The sequence below is a fragment of the Mus caroli genome, unplaced genomic scaffold (assembly GCF_978045245.1).
Source record: "Mus caroli unplaced genomic scaffold, Mus_caroli_1 scaffold_20, whole genome shotgun sequence".
In the NCBI taxonomy this organism is placed as follows: domain Eukaryota; kingdom Metazoa; phylum Chordata; class Mammalia; order Rodentia; family Muridae; genus Mus; species Mus caroli.
The window spans coordinates 18279499-18298895 of NW_028227275.1; the positions used below are offsets into that span (position 1 = coordinate 18279499).

At 41.2% G+C, this 19397-nt stretch overlaps 1 protein-coding gene across 3 annotated transcripts in view; it reads left to right on the plus strand.

Annotated features, from left to right (window-relative positions):
• Positions 1-19397, plus strand: part of Hpse2 (heparanase 2 (inactive)) — a 602344-nt gene that overhangs the window by 349852 nt on the left and 233095 nt on the right. For 2 of the 3 annotated variants that reach the window (XM_021151789.2, XM_085833912.1), the window contains exon 4: positions 15818-15991. The exons of the other annotated variant lie outside the window; for it this stretch is intronic. In XM_021151789.2, the coding sequence (XP_021007448.1) occupies positions 15818-15991 (174 nt within the window). The remainder of the gene's footprint in view (positions 1-15817; positions 15992-19397) is intronic. 3 annotated transcript variants of the gene reach the window in all.

Below are 19397 nucleotides of genomic sequence, written 5' to 3' on the forward strand. Positions count from 1 at the left end.
ATCTTAAAAAAAAAAAATTATCAGTTAAAAGGGAAATTATTTTGAATTGTCTATTGAGGTTCTATTTTTTTAATAATTACCCGCATACCCCATACCCCTCAAAAATGGGCACAGAATTTTCTTTTTTAACCTTTAACCTTTAACAAGTCCAAAGGATTCAGCCAAAGGAACATGAAACCAGACACCAGGGAACTTTGGTTTACGTTCATTTCTATCTAGCTGCACGTTAACCAAATATCAGTGGATATTACTGCGTGAAACACAGATGTGACATGTGAAAAATAAGTACGTTCTCTACTACTGAGAAACTAAAAGATGCTTAGTTAAGTAGAAGTATATCTGGAGTGCAGTTGTATTTGCTAACTAAAGGTTTGGTTTTACTTTATGAGTGTCTTGCCTGCATGTATACGTACGTACACTGAGTGCCTTCCCGTGCCTGTGGAGGAAAGGAGGAGGATCCTGTGGACCTGGGAGGTATAGATGGTTGTGAGCCGCCATGTGAGTGCTAGGAACCAAACCGGGGCCGCCTTGGAGAGCGGCCAGTGGCCTTGCATGCTGAGTTGTCTTTCCTGCCTCATAGTTCTATTTGCTTCATAAAGCTAATTTTTCTGTGAAACAGTTACCATTCAACAAATGATTGTTTAAATATTTGAAAGGTAGCTAAGTTAAAGAAAGCCTCCTTTAGAAATGGCTGCTCATAGGAAAAGCCCACCTGCTTTCCCTTTCTCTTCTGGCAGGTGTGTGAGGGACCTATATTTACTACTAAATAAAAGCAAACTTTCCAGCGCATGCTCAGTCCTCGACAGCAGGCAATCTTAGCTTCCTCTCTGACCCGTTTCCAACCTTTGAAGTCCCTTGGCCATTAACCAATGGTCAAATCCTTTGTTTAGCTTTTATGCTGAGACTCTGTAAAAGCATCACCTCTGTTCCTTCCTCCAAATCCTCGAGCCCACCCTGACCCCCAGTGAATTTCAACATCCTTAGATTCCATGCCCTAAAAGAAAAGCAGCGCTGTGTGCAGGCGGTGGGACATAAGATCGGTTCTAGTACAGTAAAACCTTGGTCAATGTTTGACAGAAGTTCAGGAAAAGAGGGGCTGTGAGCGCCACCGTGTGGCCAGACATGTCCCACCACATCTGATTGGGTACCCCCAGAACCCACCTATTTTATCTGTGGTTGGCTTGTCCCGCTGTCCTTCTGATTGAAGCCTCTCTTTTTTAAAGCTTTTGTTTTAAACTCAGAATGTCAGAGTCATACAGAACTGTTCTAAAGTCCCCTGTATCTATCTTACTCATTTCTCAAGATCTGATGTCCTAAGTTTGGAGCTAAGACGAAAGGATGAACCATCCAGAGACTACCCCACCCGGGGAATCCATCCCATAATCAGCCACCAAACCCAGACACTATTGCATATGCCAGCAAGATTTTGCTGAAAGGACCCTGATATAGTTATCTCGAGTGAGGCTATACAAGTGCCTGGCAAATACAGAAGTGGATGCTCACAGTCATCTATAGGATGGAACACAGGGCCCCCAATGGAGGAGCAAGAGAAAGCACCCAAGGAGCTGAAGGGATCTGCAACCCTATAGGTGGAACAACAATATGAACTAACCACTACCCCTGGAGCTCATGTCTCTAGCTGCATATGTAGCAGAAGATGGCCTAGTCGGCCATCACTGGAAAGAGAGGCCCCTTGGTCTTGCGAAGATTATATGCCCCAGTATAGGGGAACGCCAGGGCCAAGAAGTGGGAGTGGGTGGGTAGGGGAGCAGAGTTGGGGGGAGGGTATAGAGAACTTTCGGGATAGCATTTGAAATGTATATAAAGAAAATATCTAATTTAAAAAAAAAATCTGATGTCATACCCTTTTGTTATTGTGGCAACTTTGCCCCCTAACAATCATTGTCATCCTGATTCTTCATCCTGATTCTTGTCCTTTTACTTCCTTCTACATGTTCTTCACAATTCTATGCACTGGATTTTTTCTGCCTTAAACCTGTGCAAATTTAGTGTATGCTGTCACAATCACTGTGAGTTAAGTGGATAACTGCCCTGTGGTTTCTGGAAAATACTCACTTAATATTTATGCCACCTCAGGTTCTGCAATTCCTACAGTCTTTCTCAAGTCATAGAGCCCTGGGTTGAAGGGTATGATGTTCTTGTAACTTTTGGGGCTGAGCACTCCACAGTCTTTAATTCTCCACATTTGACTGCGTCAGGTGTTAATTGCAATGTGCAAGGAGAAGCTTCTCGGATGAGGCTTGAGGGATGTATGAGTATCTATGAGTATAAAAATAAATCATTAGGAGTCCTCTTAATCCTATGTCCATATAGCAAGGTAATAGTATTGTGCTCTACTCTGGGGCCTAGGAATCATGTACCCAGAGGTCCTTGGCCCTTTAACAGTGCCAAGTATGGGTTCTATCTCATGGAATGGACCCTAGGGCCAATCAGAAAGTGGCTGGTTGCTCCCATAACGGTCTTCTGGGGATGGGGTATGCACACTGATCTCCATGGTGGCTGTGCTAGTTTACCCTCACCCACGGTGGTGAACTAGGTTTTCCCTTCCCCTTCCCCATCACGCTTGCCAGCAGGTGTTGTCATTTGCTTTCTGGATAATAGTCATTCTGACTGCAAAGAGACGGAATTGCAGGGAGCTTTCATTTACGTCCCATGGTGGGTTAGGATGCTGGTTACTTTTAAAAATATTTATTGGTTATTTCTATTCTTTTTTTCTCTTTTAATTAATTAATTTAAAAACTCTGTTGAGTTCCAACCTCTATTTGTTGATTAGATTGTTTGTTTGCTTTGTTGGTTTTGAGTTCTTTGTAAGTTCTAGGAAGTAAGCCTGTGTTGGCTGTGTAGCTGGAGGGGAGTTTCTTCTCTTCTGCCGGCTGCCTCTTCAGGGATCCATAGTTCCCTTTGCTGTGTAGAAGCTTTTAAGAAGTGATGAGACCCTATGTATCAGTTTTCAGCGTTGTTTCCTAATTAACTGGATTCTATTTAGGAAGTCTACATGTAGATCTCTCGTTTTCCCAACATCATTTGTGTGCTTTTAGCATTTTTGTAAAAAACCAGATTGCTGCTAAGTTTTCCAGGCCCCAGTGCATAAGATCTTACCTATGTTCATACAGGCAACCTTAATAAATCTCAATGGGCCACACACAGACATAAGGAAGTGAGGAAGAGGACTTGTTGAGAAGGGGGACTTCAGTTCTAGAGAAAGGAGGATTAGAGAGGGTGAGTGGAAAGGAAAATAAATAAAAGTACAGCACATACATCTATGGCACAGTTAAATACTTTTTTACTTCTCTTTATTTTTGAGATTATAATATAATTTATGTTTTTTCTTTTCTTCCTTCTAAACGTTCTTGTATACTCCTCCTTGTTCTCTTTCAATTTCATGACTGGTTTTTTTTTTTGATGTTATGCATGTATGTCTATACATGTATATCCCTAAATATGACCTGTACAGTGTTAGTTGTATATATGTTTTGAGGGCTGACTCTTTGTTGTTAAGTGACCAAGTGGTGAGCTCTTTTCCAGGGAAGACTGTTTCCTTGCTCTCAGCATTTCTTGATTGCCTGAAGTTCTTTGTGTGGGGTTGAGACCTCATGGTATTTTCCCACCCACTTTGGCATTTCAATTGGTGTCATCCTTATTCAAGCCGTGTGATGGCCTGTCATGTTGGTGAGACTCTATAGGTGTAGCCTCTGACATTACTGGAGACACAGTCTGACAGCAAATTCCCTGATCCACAATGTTCCCTGAGCTTTAGGTGCAGAAGTGTTTTGTATCCATGGGGACCAGAGCTCCACACATCTGCCTTTTGATTGGTTGTGATTTTCTGTTGTGGTATCCATCTTTTACAAAGTTTCTTTGATGAGGGGTGGACTCTACACTTACCTGTATATATAAGAACAAACGTTTAGATTGTTATTGTGGATTATGGTAGTTTAGTTAAGAGGTGGTTTGTAAATTCTTCTTCAATATCCGTGGCTTCAGTAACACTTACTAATGAGCTTGATTTTAGTACCAGATAGAGCTTCCCCTGTGTTGAATGGGTCTTAAGTTCAGTTAGAGAGCTGTTGGTTGCCTCCAAGATATGTGTGCCAATACTGTACCCTAAGGCTCTCACCTCATGTTAGGTAGGAGTGTTGGTTGCCTCTCTACTGTGGAAATTTTCATGGCACCTTCTGGTACCATGAAAGCGAGTCCTCAAGGAGGAAGCATTAGGGTCACTGAAACTTCTTTAAAGATATAGCTGGAATTCATAAGTACAAGTTTTCCAATCCTTGAGTTTTCTTTGTTGGAAGACTATCATGGCTTCAACTGTATTAGATATATTTAATTCTTCTTGATTAAGTTTGTGTATGTAATAAGTATGTAGAATTTTGTATATGTCTAGGTTTTCTATTTTTTTAATCTTCAAGAAATTCTCTTATTTTATCATATAGATTTCATAGTCAATCTACTGGGGAAATTTTCAGCTTAGTAAATCAATCTCTCTCTCTCTCTCTCTCTCTCATTCCCTCCCCTCCTTTCAGTCCTGTTTTCCTCACTTCATCCTTCACTTCCTTCCATTCTCTCTTTCCCTCCCTTCTTCCTTTTTTCCTTCCTCCATAAATTTTTATTCTGAAATTGAAACTTTGAGAAAAGCTGAAAGACTAGATTTCATCAATTTACCACGTTTCCTTTCTTAGCTACCTACATTTATTTTGTTAAATACTAAATGAACTTCCTATTAATAGGGTATTTTTTTAGTAACCTCGATGCCATCACTGATTAAGTGTAGAATGCCATCACTGCATAAATATAAAGTAAGAACATGGCCATTCCAAGGCATGGTTGAGGGGAGGCTGTTATAGATGTGAGGAAGAGTCCAGAGAAATGCCACTGAGCACAGCCAGCAGAGTGGACTTGGCTATTCAGTGCGGAGAGCAAGAGAGGATGGAAAAGAAAGTATGGGTCAAGGAGACCAAAAGAGGAAGACAAAGAGAGGAGCAAGTGAGCACATGGCTGAAGATGGGACTGCCAGACCTGCCCACGCTGTTATTTGGTTCAGTCCTAGAGTGTGTGGAGGCATGTTATGCAGATCAACCAAACACAATAGAGATGATCATAAATCAGCTGTGCATGTACATGTGTATGATTCTACAATCTGGATTGCAATTCTGCAGTGGAGCAGCTCCAGATGGACTTAGCAGAAGACAATGAAAGTTGAGATGTTCTCTCAACTCTGTGGGATAATTTTACTTTAGCAATTTTTGGTGCTGTGTTTCTGAAAATTGTCAGGATTCAGTTGTTCTCCTCACTCCTCAAAAGATTCTTTGTACTGTCTCCGCAGGTGGAAGCTTTGGACATCATCAGTGCTAGAGAGTGTCGGGGCCTTTGCAAATTCCTTTATCCCCAACCCTCCAATTTCTAACATGTTTAGAATCATGTTAAATGAAAATCTACAAAATGGAAATTCTTATTCGATGAACTCTAAAGAGATAAAAAGATCAGGCAATGTGAGAAAGGGGGAAAGCCCAAGTATTTCTGGTAGGGAGAAGCAAGACTGAACCCAGTGGAAAAGGCTGAGTGTTTGGCTGCCAATATCTATTACTTAACAGCTGACATTTTCCAGATCTCACTTTGGGGAAGGCAACACCTGATTTCACTTAAACTTGCAGCATCTGCCCTGCTGCTTTCCCTGGCCAGCCTAATGCCTCACCCACCAGCACCATGATGAGCAAAAGAAAAGAGGATGCAATTAGCTGTGAAAGGGGGTTGGGATGAGTTGGGACCCTGAGTCATCACCACAGTTCTGATCTAATTGTGTAGATAGCTGGCGTGGGAGCTTTCTCCCATATGTGCAACTCCGGCAAACACATACATGTGCCAAGAGGCCAGAGCAGGACTGGCCTGATCCTTTCTACATACTGTGATTTGGGGGGGGGGGGTTGTTTGGTTGGTTGGTTGGTTTTTGTGGTAGTGATTGTTCTAATAGCTGTGGCTCGCTAGCCTCTGCTTTCCCCAATCACAATCACTGCTGGACATGTGGAGCAGATAAAAACATTTCTCTCAAACATTAGCCTTGCCAAAGAGAACTAGTAAAAGACGATCAGAGCACTAATGTTGAATTATTTTGCCTCTCATTTAGAGCTCTTGGGATCTGCTCCAAAATATCCAGTGATTGTGCCCATAGGAAAAAACAACACACAACTGAACACTGTTCAGAATTTCAGTTTTCAACAAGAAGTCTCATAGGCAACATTACCAATGACATTTTCTCTCTAGAATTTGACTGTGGATGATAGATATTTTGTGGCCATGTTCAAGGCATGAAGCACCTCTTTTCCATACCCATTCTTACAGTGAGTCAAATTAGCCAACAAATGGTAGACATCTAACTTTAATTAGGCATGGTTCTGGAACCCTTTTGTTGCATACTCTATATTGCTGTACTCTGAAACGAGCATCATGGTTATACTTCACTTTTCCCAGTATCACAGCCCACACTGTTTAAACATCCCTCTCAGTGTCTGCGTAGTCTCTTTTCCTCAATTTAGTAGCTTGAGTAGATGGCCATAGACCCTTCTGGGGAAGGAGAATTAAAATAGTATATAATCCTACAGTTTCATCCTAATGACCTAACCATTTCTTCAGTTAAAAGGTTTGCTATCTGAAAATCTGTTCTGCACCAGGAACTATCAAATGATCAAAACATTTCATTAGGGCAACTGTCCTCCAATTCCCACTGATCCATTTTGGTTTTTGTTTCTTTTGGGAAGTGTGGCCTTTAATGATACAGACCCATATTTCTGTCCAAATATTTGCTTCTAGGGATGTCATGTTTTGCTCTTTCCACAAGTCTCTGACCATCAAGCTCAGCTGGTGTCCCTCTGATCTTGCTAATCACTTGGCTTTAAGCATCAGCCCCTGGAGCTGCCAGCTTGCCTGCCCCCTTCCCAAATCATCTTCATGGGTGTTGATAACACCAAAGTTTGCCTGTAGGTACCAGTCATCATTGTCAGTTTTAGTTAGTAGTTGGATGTTCCTCTCAGCAGCCTGTCCATACCAGCCTTGGTGAATAGTGGCAACTGAGGTTGGAATGTGGGATATCGCTCACTGGCTTATGCATTAAACACTTTGTCTTCAGCTTGTCCCACTGTTTAGGGAGATTGTGGGAACTTTACAAGGTAAGACCTGAGTAGAGACAATAAATCTCAACGAGTGTGACTTTGATAGTCTCTGATCCCTTCTCCTTTGGTCACCATGAAGTAAACAGTTTCCTTTTCACAAGCTCCTACCATTACCTCCTGCCTTACATTAATTGAGTCTAGGACTGTGGATTGAAATCTCTGTAATCATGACCCAAAATAAAAATTTAAAAATCCTCCATTTAAGATGTTTGTGTCAAGCATTAGGTTACAGGTGTACACATGTAACTGCTTTAGATTTTCTCTGTCCCATAATCCTCAGAGTGTCTTCTGGCCTTTTTATGTCCATTTGAACTTGGGCACTTCTCTCAGCCCCTCAGACCTCCCTCTATGATCAGTTAGTACAACTAGGATACTTCTAGTTTGCTCACTGTGGTCATAACTCTTCCTAGGCTTCTAAACATGACAGTATCATTAATTTTGTCCCATCTCCAATGATTTTTGTCAGGACATTAAATCTTATATCCAAGAAAAGTGACCTAAAATTCAGTTTCTTCGTCAAATTCCTTTAAAATAGTTCCAGGAGAACATCCTTGGCTCCTCCTGGTAATTCTCACAACTCTTTGGCTGCATACTATTTTTATTTATTTACTTGGGTTAGGCTGAGCTATCCTGATTCTATTGTAGTTATTTAACCATTGGCAAGGACAGTAGTGGGGACAACCGCTACAGGATTGTCTATTGCCTTGAGTGGGAGGACCGCCCTCAGCGCTTTCTAACACCATGTGGGTAGTACCTCTTACTAGGAAGCCACCCAGAAACATTTGGTGTTCAATGAGGCATTTACTTCAAATACCTGAAACATCCAACCAGATGCCCCTAGCCCATATTTTAGAGTTTTGGGTGGTTCTAACAAACTCTTGGCAGTGTAGCAGCAGACTTGATTCAACATTCAAGCTCCTCTGAAGACCTGTAGGTATCCAGCTCTCCACACTTCCCTTTAGCTGCGTTTATTCTCTTACCATGTGTTCTTAGTTCGCTATTTACTGCACTCAGCTTACTGCTTTGATTCAGCATCTCAACTCAGCTTTGTATAACCTAAAACTGTTCTCTTTGTAGACATTTTCAATCCCTGAATAATTAAAACTTTACCCCTTCTGCCCAGATGGGTGTTTTCTCAAATCACCACCACCAAATCTTCAGCTAGTGAATTAACTGTCACCTTCTATCAGGAATTTTCAGTGCATGCCACTTACCCAATTCAAGACGGCCTTCCTCTTGTCTCCTGGTTGCTATGCCTGCCATTTCCAGACTCCCACCCCTCTCACTACCTGACTTCTTGAACCATTTTGACTCTCATTTGTAATCATTTAGTTTTCCGAAGCAGGATAGATCAAGATAGGGTTGGATGTGCCAGAGACTGATTGGTGGCAGTGGAGAGTTGATGGGGAAGAAAGACATCAGGCCAGTTCAGTATCTGGGGAGAGGTTCTGAGTCCTGCATATTTGCAAGGCTACATACATACATGTACACATATATACATAGGATCGCATTGTTATGCCTAGAAGTGAGACTCCACCATGCTATGACTTATATTTTAAAGTTTTAAATTATAATTAAGATATAACTACATCATTTCCTTTGTCTAAGGGAGGGGTCCCATGCAACTTCTCTGCTCCCTGATAGCATGACTGTTTGTGTTGTCATTGTCCAGATTCTATTACTGAAGTATCCTGGGTTTAGCTTCCTTGTCACTTCTAGGAGACACAGTCTCACAGCAACTCCCTGGTCCTCTGGCTCTCACAGTCTTTCTGCAGGCCCCCCACCCTCACCATTGTTCCAAGTTTTAGGTATAGAAGTTGTTTAGTGGATATATTGGTGAACAGCATCGTGTCCTCCACCCATAGTTACTTTGGTTACACTTTAAGAGTATAGACCCATGTGTGCCATAGCAGTGACCCACTGTGCCCAGGGATACAGATGGTTGGGGATAGTCTAATGGCTCTGGCATCTGTGCACACAACAGAGTATGTATGAGGTCCATTATGTATGTGGCTACTCTGACCACAAGAGGGGTGGCTCCTGTCAAGCGATGGAGTTTTCCTTAGATATTACTAAGGTTAACTCCTTTGGTAGAAAGAGCCTCAATGAGCAGCAGACCATGTAGGCAGTAGAAAAGATCCACACACTACATGAGGCAAAGTAGCTGGAAAAAGCAGAGGGCCCCATGCTGTGACATTCATACTCAGTCTCAAAAGCAGTGTTTCTAGATGATGTGTGGATGGATGTGAGGCAGGAATTGTGGCCCAAGCTCTCTGTCATGACAAAATCGTGCTCCCACATATAACACTTTTTATTTTGTTAAAATTCTCTCAGCTTTGGGCCTGAAAGGAAGGATTTCTTCCGGTTGGCTGCCATGAGCTCTCTTTATGTCCCTCCATCATGCTTAATCACTTCCTTAAATTCTGCCACCACAAACTCTTCTAGGTACATCTTACACGATCTCTAGGCTACCCTAGCAGCCATTTCTCCAAGAAGCCCTACGCATGTTTTGTTGGGAAATGGTAATTACAAACCAAGATCTTGGTGTTAGGAATCTTCATTTATGCTAGAAATCTATTGTTTCTAGAATAATTCTTACTATTGTATACATATTAGAAATTTATATGTATGTATATTAAATAACATGTAGAGAGATGTCTAGACATGTATGTATGTATTTATATAAATATGTATGTTTGAAATATTTACATTTTTAATAGATATTCCAAATTATTCTCTAGAATGACTCTTGACACGTTGGAAACTTGTTTTAGGAGCACATTTCCTAACAGCAGTATTGGCCTCTTCACTAACGTCAAGGTCTCCTGTGACTCCGTCCTGTCATCATCGAGATGTTCCTAATGGGATCCAGAAGACCCTCTGTACTCACAGGCACTCAGTGTTCCCTTTAATCTAGTTAAAATGATTGATGCGACAATTACTCTCTAGCCCCGAGTCTTCTGATAGTGCTGTCATTTTTTATTCGCAGACAGTTCCAAAATCTCATTCTCCTCCAACAGCCTTGGTTAAATGCAGGCGTTTATGCTGAGTTCTTTATATCCTAGTTAAGGTTTCATTGCCCTGACTAACCTGGAGACATTAAGCTCTCAGTTTAAACCTATCTTCACCCTTTCAAAATGGCTATGTTCTCCTAGGCAATTTTCAGACTCTTAATTGCTACAATTAAATACCCCCTGTTGGTTGTACTTACCAAGCCAAATGGTTTCAAGTTTAACTGATGTACGTCTCTGAATGTCAATAGGCAGAGTCTGTTCAGTGTGCCTTGCTCTGAGTTTTCGTTCACATTTTTCTCATGTTCTTGCTTTTTCTCCCTTTAAAGTCTCTGTCAGATGACTACCTAGGGCTCAGTGGCATTGTTCCCTCTTGATTGAAACTTAAAACAATGAGTCTATTTTTGAATGCATTTCACAGTATGCAGCAATAGGAAATGAACAGGGAACCGTGATAGCTGAGGTTGGATAGCTGGGGCACAAATAGTGAACGGCATTGACAGGTTCAAAATAACACCGGCTAAGTCAGGCATTTATTAAGGTTTATTATGCACCAGATACTGAATTGATGCTAAAAGGGTAGAACAAATGTTCCAGTCTGCCTTGAGAGAGAAAGACAGAGTTGAACAATAAGCCTGATTAGCTAATTGCTATAATAGAAACAGATAAAGAGCCAAGACAGAACAGAGATGCAATGTCTCTACTTGGCAAGTCAGAAATTCCCACACAGGAAACCATTGATCTTGCTATGAAGAGTGAAGAAATGAAGAGAAAGGACATACCAGACAGAGTCAACAAGCCTGTAATGATTTGGGGACATGAGAAATGTAGTTTATCAAAGAAGGGTGGGAAGTTCTAACAGAGCACAGATTTCATCAACCTCCAGGATCTTAAAACTCTATGGGCCAAGTATAAGCATGTGCTTATTCTTTTAACCCATAGCACTCTCTTTCAGTTCACATCAATGATGTGGTTTGGGGTGTGTGTGTGTGTGTGTGTGTGTCTGTCTGTCTGTCTGTCTGTCTGTCTGTCTCTGTGTGTGTCTGTATTCTCTCTCTCTCTCTCTCTCTCTCTCTCTCTCTCTCTCTCTGTCTGTCTATATGTGCATCTATGTATATGTCTCTGTGTGTGTCTCTTTATCTGTATGCAGATGCTAGAGGTCCAATGATACATCTTCCTAAATTGATCTCCACCTTTTATTTTAAGACATATATTTCACTGAACCTAGAACTCACCAATTTAGCTAGACTGGCTGGCCAGTAGCCCTAGGAATTTTCTCATCTCTATCTCCTTGGTGCTGGGGTTATGGGTATATTCTTGCCCAGTGTTTTGGCTGGGTGCTGGCCTTCCAAACTCAAGCCATTGGCAAACATTAGTGTTTTTAAAATTTGAGTTGAGCTGTGTTCAAGAGACTCTAGTGTTTCCAAAGGCATCCTGGGTGAAAGCCAAAGATTTTACAATAGCCAGTAAGGCCCTTTGTTACCTGGTCCTGGTCCTCTGTAACCTCATCTCATAATTCTCTTACTCATCCTGGAATAGCCACACTGACCCTTGCCCCTTCCCCATGTTGGTCATGCCTGGCAAGTCCTGTGCTCTGCCCTTCCTGTGGCTTCTGCGTTGAATTCCTTCTGTATTTACCCACTTGACTTGATGCACTCACCTTTCTCACATCTCTACTCCATTGTGGCTTTCTCACTCCTGACTAGAGTGACATAACCAGCTGGAGCTGCTCCTGGCCTCTCCCACTCTGTTACTTCTCAGCAGCCATGCCGAGTGCGAATTGAAGAGAGCAAGGGCTGTTGCCTGCTTTGTTCCTATCTAGAGAGAAAATGAGAGGATGGTTTCCTAGAACATAGTGTAGTTGGTGCTCAACAAACACTTGTAAATAAGTGTGTGTCCCATTTTGTTTTGACTGTTTGTTGAACTGGTTTTTGCCTGGTTTGTCTTAAATGTGGAATCCTAAGAAACGTCAGAGAAATCATCAGTGACTTTCATCTCGGTTTGCATTCATGGAGATTGATCTCTTCATCCCCAGTACTTCAGTGAGACTGGAGAAATGGTGTTTTGACAAAAAGAGGTTTTATATCATCTTGAATTTAAGAAAATAAACTTCTTATACTTCTGATTTGTTTTTCTCTTTTTTATAATAATTTTTAATTAGGTATTTATTTCATTTACATTTCCAATGCTATCCCAAAAGTCCCCCACCTGCTCCACCACTCACTCCCCCACCCACCCACTCCCACTTCTTGGCCCTGGCATTCCCCTGTACTGAGGCAGTTAAAGTTTGCACAACCAATGGGCCTCTCTTTCCACTGGTCCACTGATTGCCAACTAGGCCATCTTCTGATTCATATGCAGCTCGAGACACGAGCTCCGGGGGGTACTGGTTAGTTCATATTGTTGTTCCACCTATAGGGTTGCCGATCCCTTTAGCTCCTTGGTTACTTTCTCTAGCTCCTCCATTGGGGGCCCTGTGATCCATCCAATAGCTGACTGTGAGCATCAGTTCTGTTATTACCACAGAACTTGATTAAGTAAGTTGAGTCTAGTCTTTGCTCTCTGTCTACATATTCTTTGAGTTTTCCATTCACACTCAGTCTCAACGCCTGATGAGCTCGGTGGCCCTCCCCCACCTCCACCGTTTCCTCTTCTGTTGCTCTTTGTGTTTAACAGCAGCACTGCACACCACTGCTTTGCAATGCTCTTCTTTGTGGTTTTTAAACAGTGAACTTCCATGCTTCATTTGTTTGGTTTTGTTGTTGTTTGTTTTATTTTGCTTTGTTTTGTTCTTGCTCTCCCCACCCCACCCCCAGCTCTGCCACTGTGTACTGTGTGTAGACACAGAAGTCTCAAGAGCTTTCAGAGCTCTGGCTCTCGGCATCGCATAAAAGGTCTCCAGGCCTCTTGGTTGATGCTTCCTTACATCTTTCTCTCATTCCACTACCTCTTCACTGACCTGTACAATGGGGCGGTGCTCCTTAGAATTCTATTCTTGGGAAACGCAGGACACACTGAGCCACTGATACATTCAGGAAGAGAGACTAGAAAGTCAGCTTTAAGTATCTACTTATTTGGATGGATCTCAGGGGGAAATATTCCCAGGAAGATTTATGTTTGTTAGGCATCTACTAAATTCTCTGCACTCAAATACACGTATTTCTCTAATACCCTTTAGAGTGGATTTCTTAAGTTAGCAGTAATTATTGTACACATCTCTTTGGCTTCTTCCATTTTTATACTTTCATTTCACTATATGCACTTTTATATACTATAAACTATTTGGTTTGTAAGACCTCTGCAAGATGCCTAAGGCATAAATGAATGTGTGCGGGATGATTAGCTCATTTGAACGATACAGTAAAATACAGTGCTAGGCTTGAAGGGCTTCATGAAAGAAGCCAGAATTAAAATTGTCCTGAATGACATTTTTCTTAAACTTTTAACATTCTAATTCTCAACTTTTACCTTATTTAAAAACTCGAAATCACTACTTAATGGTTCTTTATCTTGAACTGATCTTTTTGCAGATTATCTTTCCTTACCATGAAATCTCAGGTTGAAGTGTTTTGTGTTTGATGTGTATTTACCTAATATACATAAACACTGTGATGTGCACATAATACATTCCAGAGAAAGGTGAAGGAAAGGCAGTCTGTCTATTTGAAGTGACTATCACCCATTTATATTAAATTTTGATACCTTCTATTATAACTTTATTTTATGGCAGCTTCAGGAAGCTGCCTGAATAAAACTATGAATGAAATAAATAATATGAATAAAACTAACACTTGTAAATACAAGCACGTGTTGTTGGGTAGCTGAACGATTGTAAGGCTTTTGGATGAACAAATATTTTTCTGTCAACATCACTAACCTTCTGTGGCACATGTATTAATGGGGTTCACGATGGAGCGCTTCTGACCCTTTGATAGCCAAGCTACTGGAAGTCACCTGTGGTGATTTTCAGGTGTTAGCGGGCCTCTTGGTAAAATCATTTTGTCTAAAGCAAGGCGTAATAGTGGAATTATTCAGTTGTAGGTGCAATCTGATAATTATTGCCAATGGTCTTGTATACACAATGATGGTTTTTCATTAAAATATGCTTAATCTGGCCATTTTCTTAGCCTATTATTTTGTAGAGTTTCACCTGCCCCACAATGGGATGCTGAAGAAAAAAAGAAAAGAAAACAAAACAACAACAAAAAAAAAAACCTCAAGTTAGAACTGAAAACTTCTGAAGTTTTTTTTTTTTCTTTTAAAGTTTCCTGTCAGCCTTTCTTATATCTGCCTGAGCACCTGAGTGGGCCTGGAAGTCCTCTCAGGAGTTCCAGTGTCACAGTGAACATGGTTGTGGCTGTGCTGGGTGCAAGGGCAGGTCTCCCTGTTCTTTACAACTACATCAAAAATTTTGGATTTCTTTTTTTTTTCTATTCCTTCCTTAACTTTTTGATTAAAATATAATCATACCATTTCCCGTTCCATCCCCTTCCTCCAACCCTACCTGCCCTCCCCCACCCCATGTCACTTCCAGGTTCACTTTCAAATTCAAGGTCTCTTTTTTAAAAATTCTACTTGTTAGACATAATATAAATGCAACCCACTGGGTCCATTTAATACCGCTTGTGTATATATTTTTGGGGGGTCAACATGCAGTTGGATAGCCTATTTTAGGGGCTCATTCCTGGGGAAGACAAATTTTCCTCTCTTGGCAGTCCTGACCCAGGGCTTATAGTTTTTCCTGTGGGAGAAGGGCCCTATAAACCTTTGTCCATCCACATTGGCATGCCACCTGCTCTTGTCACCATTCCCTTCCTGTTTTAGCAGCCATATTATTAAGATTTAGTGGGTAGCTTCCCTGTCACATCTAGAAGACACAGTCTTATAGCATACTTTCTGGTTTTAAAAGCTGATTTAGCCTTACAAGAGTGAGAGAAATTGATGGCAGTAATACAGGGAAGATGATTGGCAGGATGGAGAGAATCTAGAAGGAAATGGACATTGTGCTAATGAATGGGAATGCACACGGGAGCCAGACAAGGGGGCGGGGGGCTGAAGTAAACATAAAGGAATGTGGTAGATAGGAGACATTTGCTATCAAGTCACTGTTTTCCGTGTTTAAGCTAATAATGAACATAAGCCCAAAATGGTTAATAGAATACCCATTCTTAAAAACACTAGAAATGTGGACCAGAAGGAAATGCTGTGTGCAGTTTCTCAGGCTAATCAACTAGTCTTCTGTGGCCTTACACCTTGCCATGTTTACTGCCAGTCAAACACAAATACAGACTTTGCTTTTCTGCTTTTTCAAAAAGCTAGAAAGCCAAATAATTTGGGAAATCTTCCTTTTTTAAACATCATCCATTCTACCTGTTGTTTAACAAGTAGAATGCCCTGTGAGCTAGGCTTGGTTTTCAATTTGCAAGCTTTGTCTTAAATTCTGAATGCTGTTTCCCCCAAGGCACCTCCAAATGCATCCCACATCAGAAGGTAACGGTCTCTTGCAGAAGCTTGTCTGGGTATGCAGTTCCTTACTAGCAGGAAAGGCTTTCTGTAGAAGCTAATCGTTTCCTTTTGTTAAGATTTGAAAGTTATAAGCCTTTCTCTGCTTCTTCCCAGCCAGGTCTCTAGACAAACTTTATAACTTTGCTGATTGCTCTGGACTCCACCTGATATTTGCTCTAAATGCACTGCGTCGTAATCCCAATAACTCCTGGAACAGTTCTAGTGCCCTGAGCCTGTTGAAGTACAGTGCCAGCAAAAAGTACAACATTTCTTGGGAACTGGGTAATGGTAAGTAAGGATGTCATTTCCTATGAATTGATAAAATAAAGGGAAAAGAAGTTGGCTTGGAATATAATCTCAGTCAGTGATTCTCTTTAGGGCCCTGGCCCAGAAAGCATTGGAGATGCTTGGCTACTGAGTTGCCTGCTGTCTCAATTAAGGTTTCTCTTACTGTGATGAAATACCATTACCAAAGGAAACATGGGAAGAAGTGATTTATTTGTCTTGCACATCCCAAATCATACTCCACTGAGCAAATCAAGTAGGGCAGGAAACCTGGGGACAGGAGCTGATGCAGAGGCCACGGAGGGGTGCTGCTTACTTATTTGCTCCTCGTGGCTTGCTCAGCCTGCTTTCTTACAGAATCCAGGTACCACCAGCTCAGGAGTGGCCTCACCCACAATGGACTGGGCCTCACTCCATCAGTGACGAATAATATTCCTTAAAAGTCTGCCTACAGTATGATCTTTGGAGGCATTTTCTCAATTCAGTTTCCCTCCTCTCAGATAATTTTCTTTGTCAAGTTGACATAAAATTAGCCAACACTAATGTCAATATGGTATACGACCAAAGGAGTTAGGGACAGTGGATTCAGTTCATTCATATCACATAGGTCACTCTGGACACTTACTTCCAGATATGGTGGAAATGCTAGACACACACACAGAGAGAGAGAGAGAGAGAGAGAGAGAGAGAGAGAGAGAGAGAGAGAGAGAGAGAGAGAGAGAGAGAGAGAGAGGAAGAAGAAGAAGAAGAAGAAGAAGAAGAAGAAGAAGAAGAAGAAGAAGAAGAAGAAGAAGAAGAAGAAGAAGAAGCAATAAGCTAATCAAGAACCAACAACTTGATGTTAAAGCACATAAAATCCGAGCTGTACTGTGCAGTGCATGGCTTAGGGAATGCTGGTCTTGAAAGGCGGTCCTTATAAAAGAGCTCACTGGATCTTTGCAGACAAATACATGGAGCGCCACACGCACTGCGCAGGTGCATTGGCTGATATTCATTGCACACGGGAATTTGAAGTTGTCTTAGCAAGAAGGCCAAGAGAATGAACAAAGAAGACATCCTATATATTTTAGCAGCATCCATAGATGGAACCCAACTTTCATCGTCTTCTTCTTTCTTCTATTCTCTCTTCATTCCTGAACTAGAGGGAATTTGAAAAGAATTGTGGTATAAAGTAATAGAGACTTAACTAAACCAGAGGATAAATGGTTTAAGGATAAAGGATAAGATGCCTTTTGTCTGGCTTTGCTATTTTTTTAATGTTATGCTTCATAACTAAAATTTTAAAAACTTGATCAGTTACAGATAAGCTAAAAAAAATCAACACTTACTCATAGGTGATTGATGGGAGTTCTTTTTCAGAGTTTTGAGATCTTGGAGTGTGAGGGTTTGTTCAGCTAAAATAACTTTTCATCTGGTATAAGTGCAGGGGTTCACTAGCAAGGCTGAGTGGGGTGAGGAATATACATCTCTCTGCACAGGGTTAAGAGCTGCGCCTCCACCTGTCCTTTCCCTACAGCCGTGGTGCACAGTGCAGCAGTGGAGCAGAGAACACTCAGAGTGATGTTATTACAGGTCACATGATTCCTACCACCATCCTTTAAATGCTTCTTTAGGGCTTACAGAACATGATTCCTACCACCATCCTTTAAATGCTTCTTTAGGGCTTACCACAAGGAAAGGGTCATTTGAAAGGACGTGAAAGGCATGGTGGGATGGAAAACAGGCTGTAGGCAGAGTACCAAAGCACAGAAGCGAAGTCATGGATTTAACACTTTAACAAGGCAGACAGAAAGAGCAGGTTGGCTTGTAAGCATTCGGGAGTCACTGGACTCTTTACCCTGGAAAGTTTAGCATAACCTTTTCTGTTTCTTTCGTTTTTCTCTTTTATGTGTGTGTGTGTGTTTTTTTTTAACTCTCAGACCTTTCAAGTACATTTCCACTTAGACGCAAGCTCTTCCAAGCAGAGTGTGATAATTTTCAGGCTGCCAGTAAAGTTGGCAGAGAGTGAATTGCACAGCTGCACATCAGGTATGACCTCCTTTTGTTACTCTTTTTTTTTTCTGGGAGTTCTATTCTTTATTTGCTTATTTTTATAATTGTTTAATCATTCCATTCATTTACATCGCAAATGATATCCCACTTCCCAGTTACCCCCTCCACCAACCCTTCATCCCATGATATCCCACTTCCCAGTTGCCCCTCTGCCAACTTCCCATCCCACATCTGCCCTCTCCCTCCCTTTTGCCTATATGAGAGTGCCTACCCACATACTCACACTCTTCTGCCCCACCGATCCAGCATCCCCCTACTCTGGGGCATCAAACCTCCCCAGGACCAAGGGCCTCCCCTCCTGTTGTTGTCAGGCAAGGCTATCCTCTGCTATATATGTATCTGGAGCCATGAATCCCTCTCGGTCCACTCCTTGGTTGGTGGTCTATTCTCTAGGAGAACTGGGTGATCAGACCAGCCCATATTGTTCTTCCAATGGGATTGCAACCCCCTCCACTCCTCCAGTCCTTCTGCCAGCTCCCCTAATTTAAAATATTTCTATTGTTTGACAATTTTAATCCCATTTCCCTGACCTACCCACCTTAGTTTATCCATTAGAGGTTCCAGAAAATGTAATTTGATATAGGACTGGGTACATCCTATATCAGAGTCTTATCTTACAATATATCAATATGTTTTGTTCATTCTTTTCTGTGTTGTGTATGTGTCTCTTCCCTGCATGTTCACCATTCTGCCTGTATTTGTGTCTCTGGTTTTCTTTCTATTTCTTTTCTATGACCTCGTCTTTTTGAATGGAATGAATGACAAGGAATCTGGCTAATTCCCATCACCCATTATGAACAAACCCAGTGTCTGAAAGCCAAACTAGGCAATTATTCTGTTTTCTAGAGTGGCTAGATTTCATATAACTAAATCTATTTTTTAATTTCTCCTTTGAAATAGAAGAATAATGAGTGTTATACCTCAGAAAATCAAGCTAATAGCAAGAGGCAGCAAGTAAGACTGTTTAGGACTCAAAGGTCTAAAAAACAAGACTTTCCTGACACAAGATTTTTAACAATTTTACTTGGTAGCCATACTGTAATGTTAAATATCCATAATGTATAAACATTGTAATTGATCAATAGTAGGTAATAATTGTAATGTGTTATATTTGTACTAACTGTTAGTAGATTAAAAGTAAAGAATAACAGAGAATCCTGAAGCTGGGATGCAAACTGGGGAAATATATAAGAATTTCAACTCAACTCTGCCCTGTGGACATTGTATTCTTTGGAAAACTGTATTTAACAGTTACCATAAGATCATGTACTACTTTTAATTGAATGACCACTATACTACATTTTGAGTTACAAATACATTATAGAAATGCTTATTTCCATAGACTAGTAAAATATGC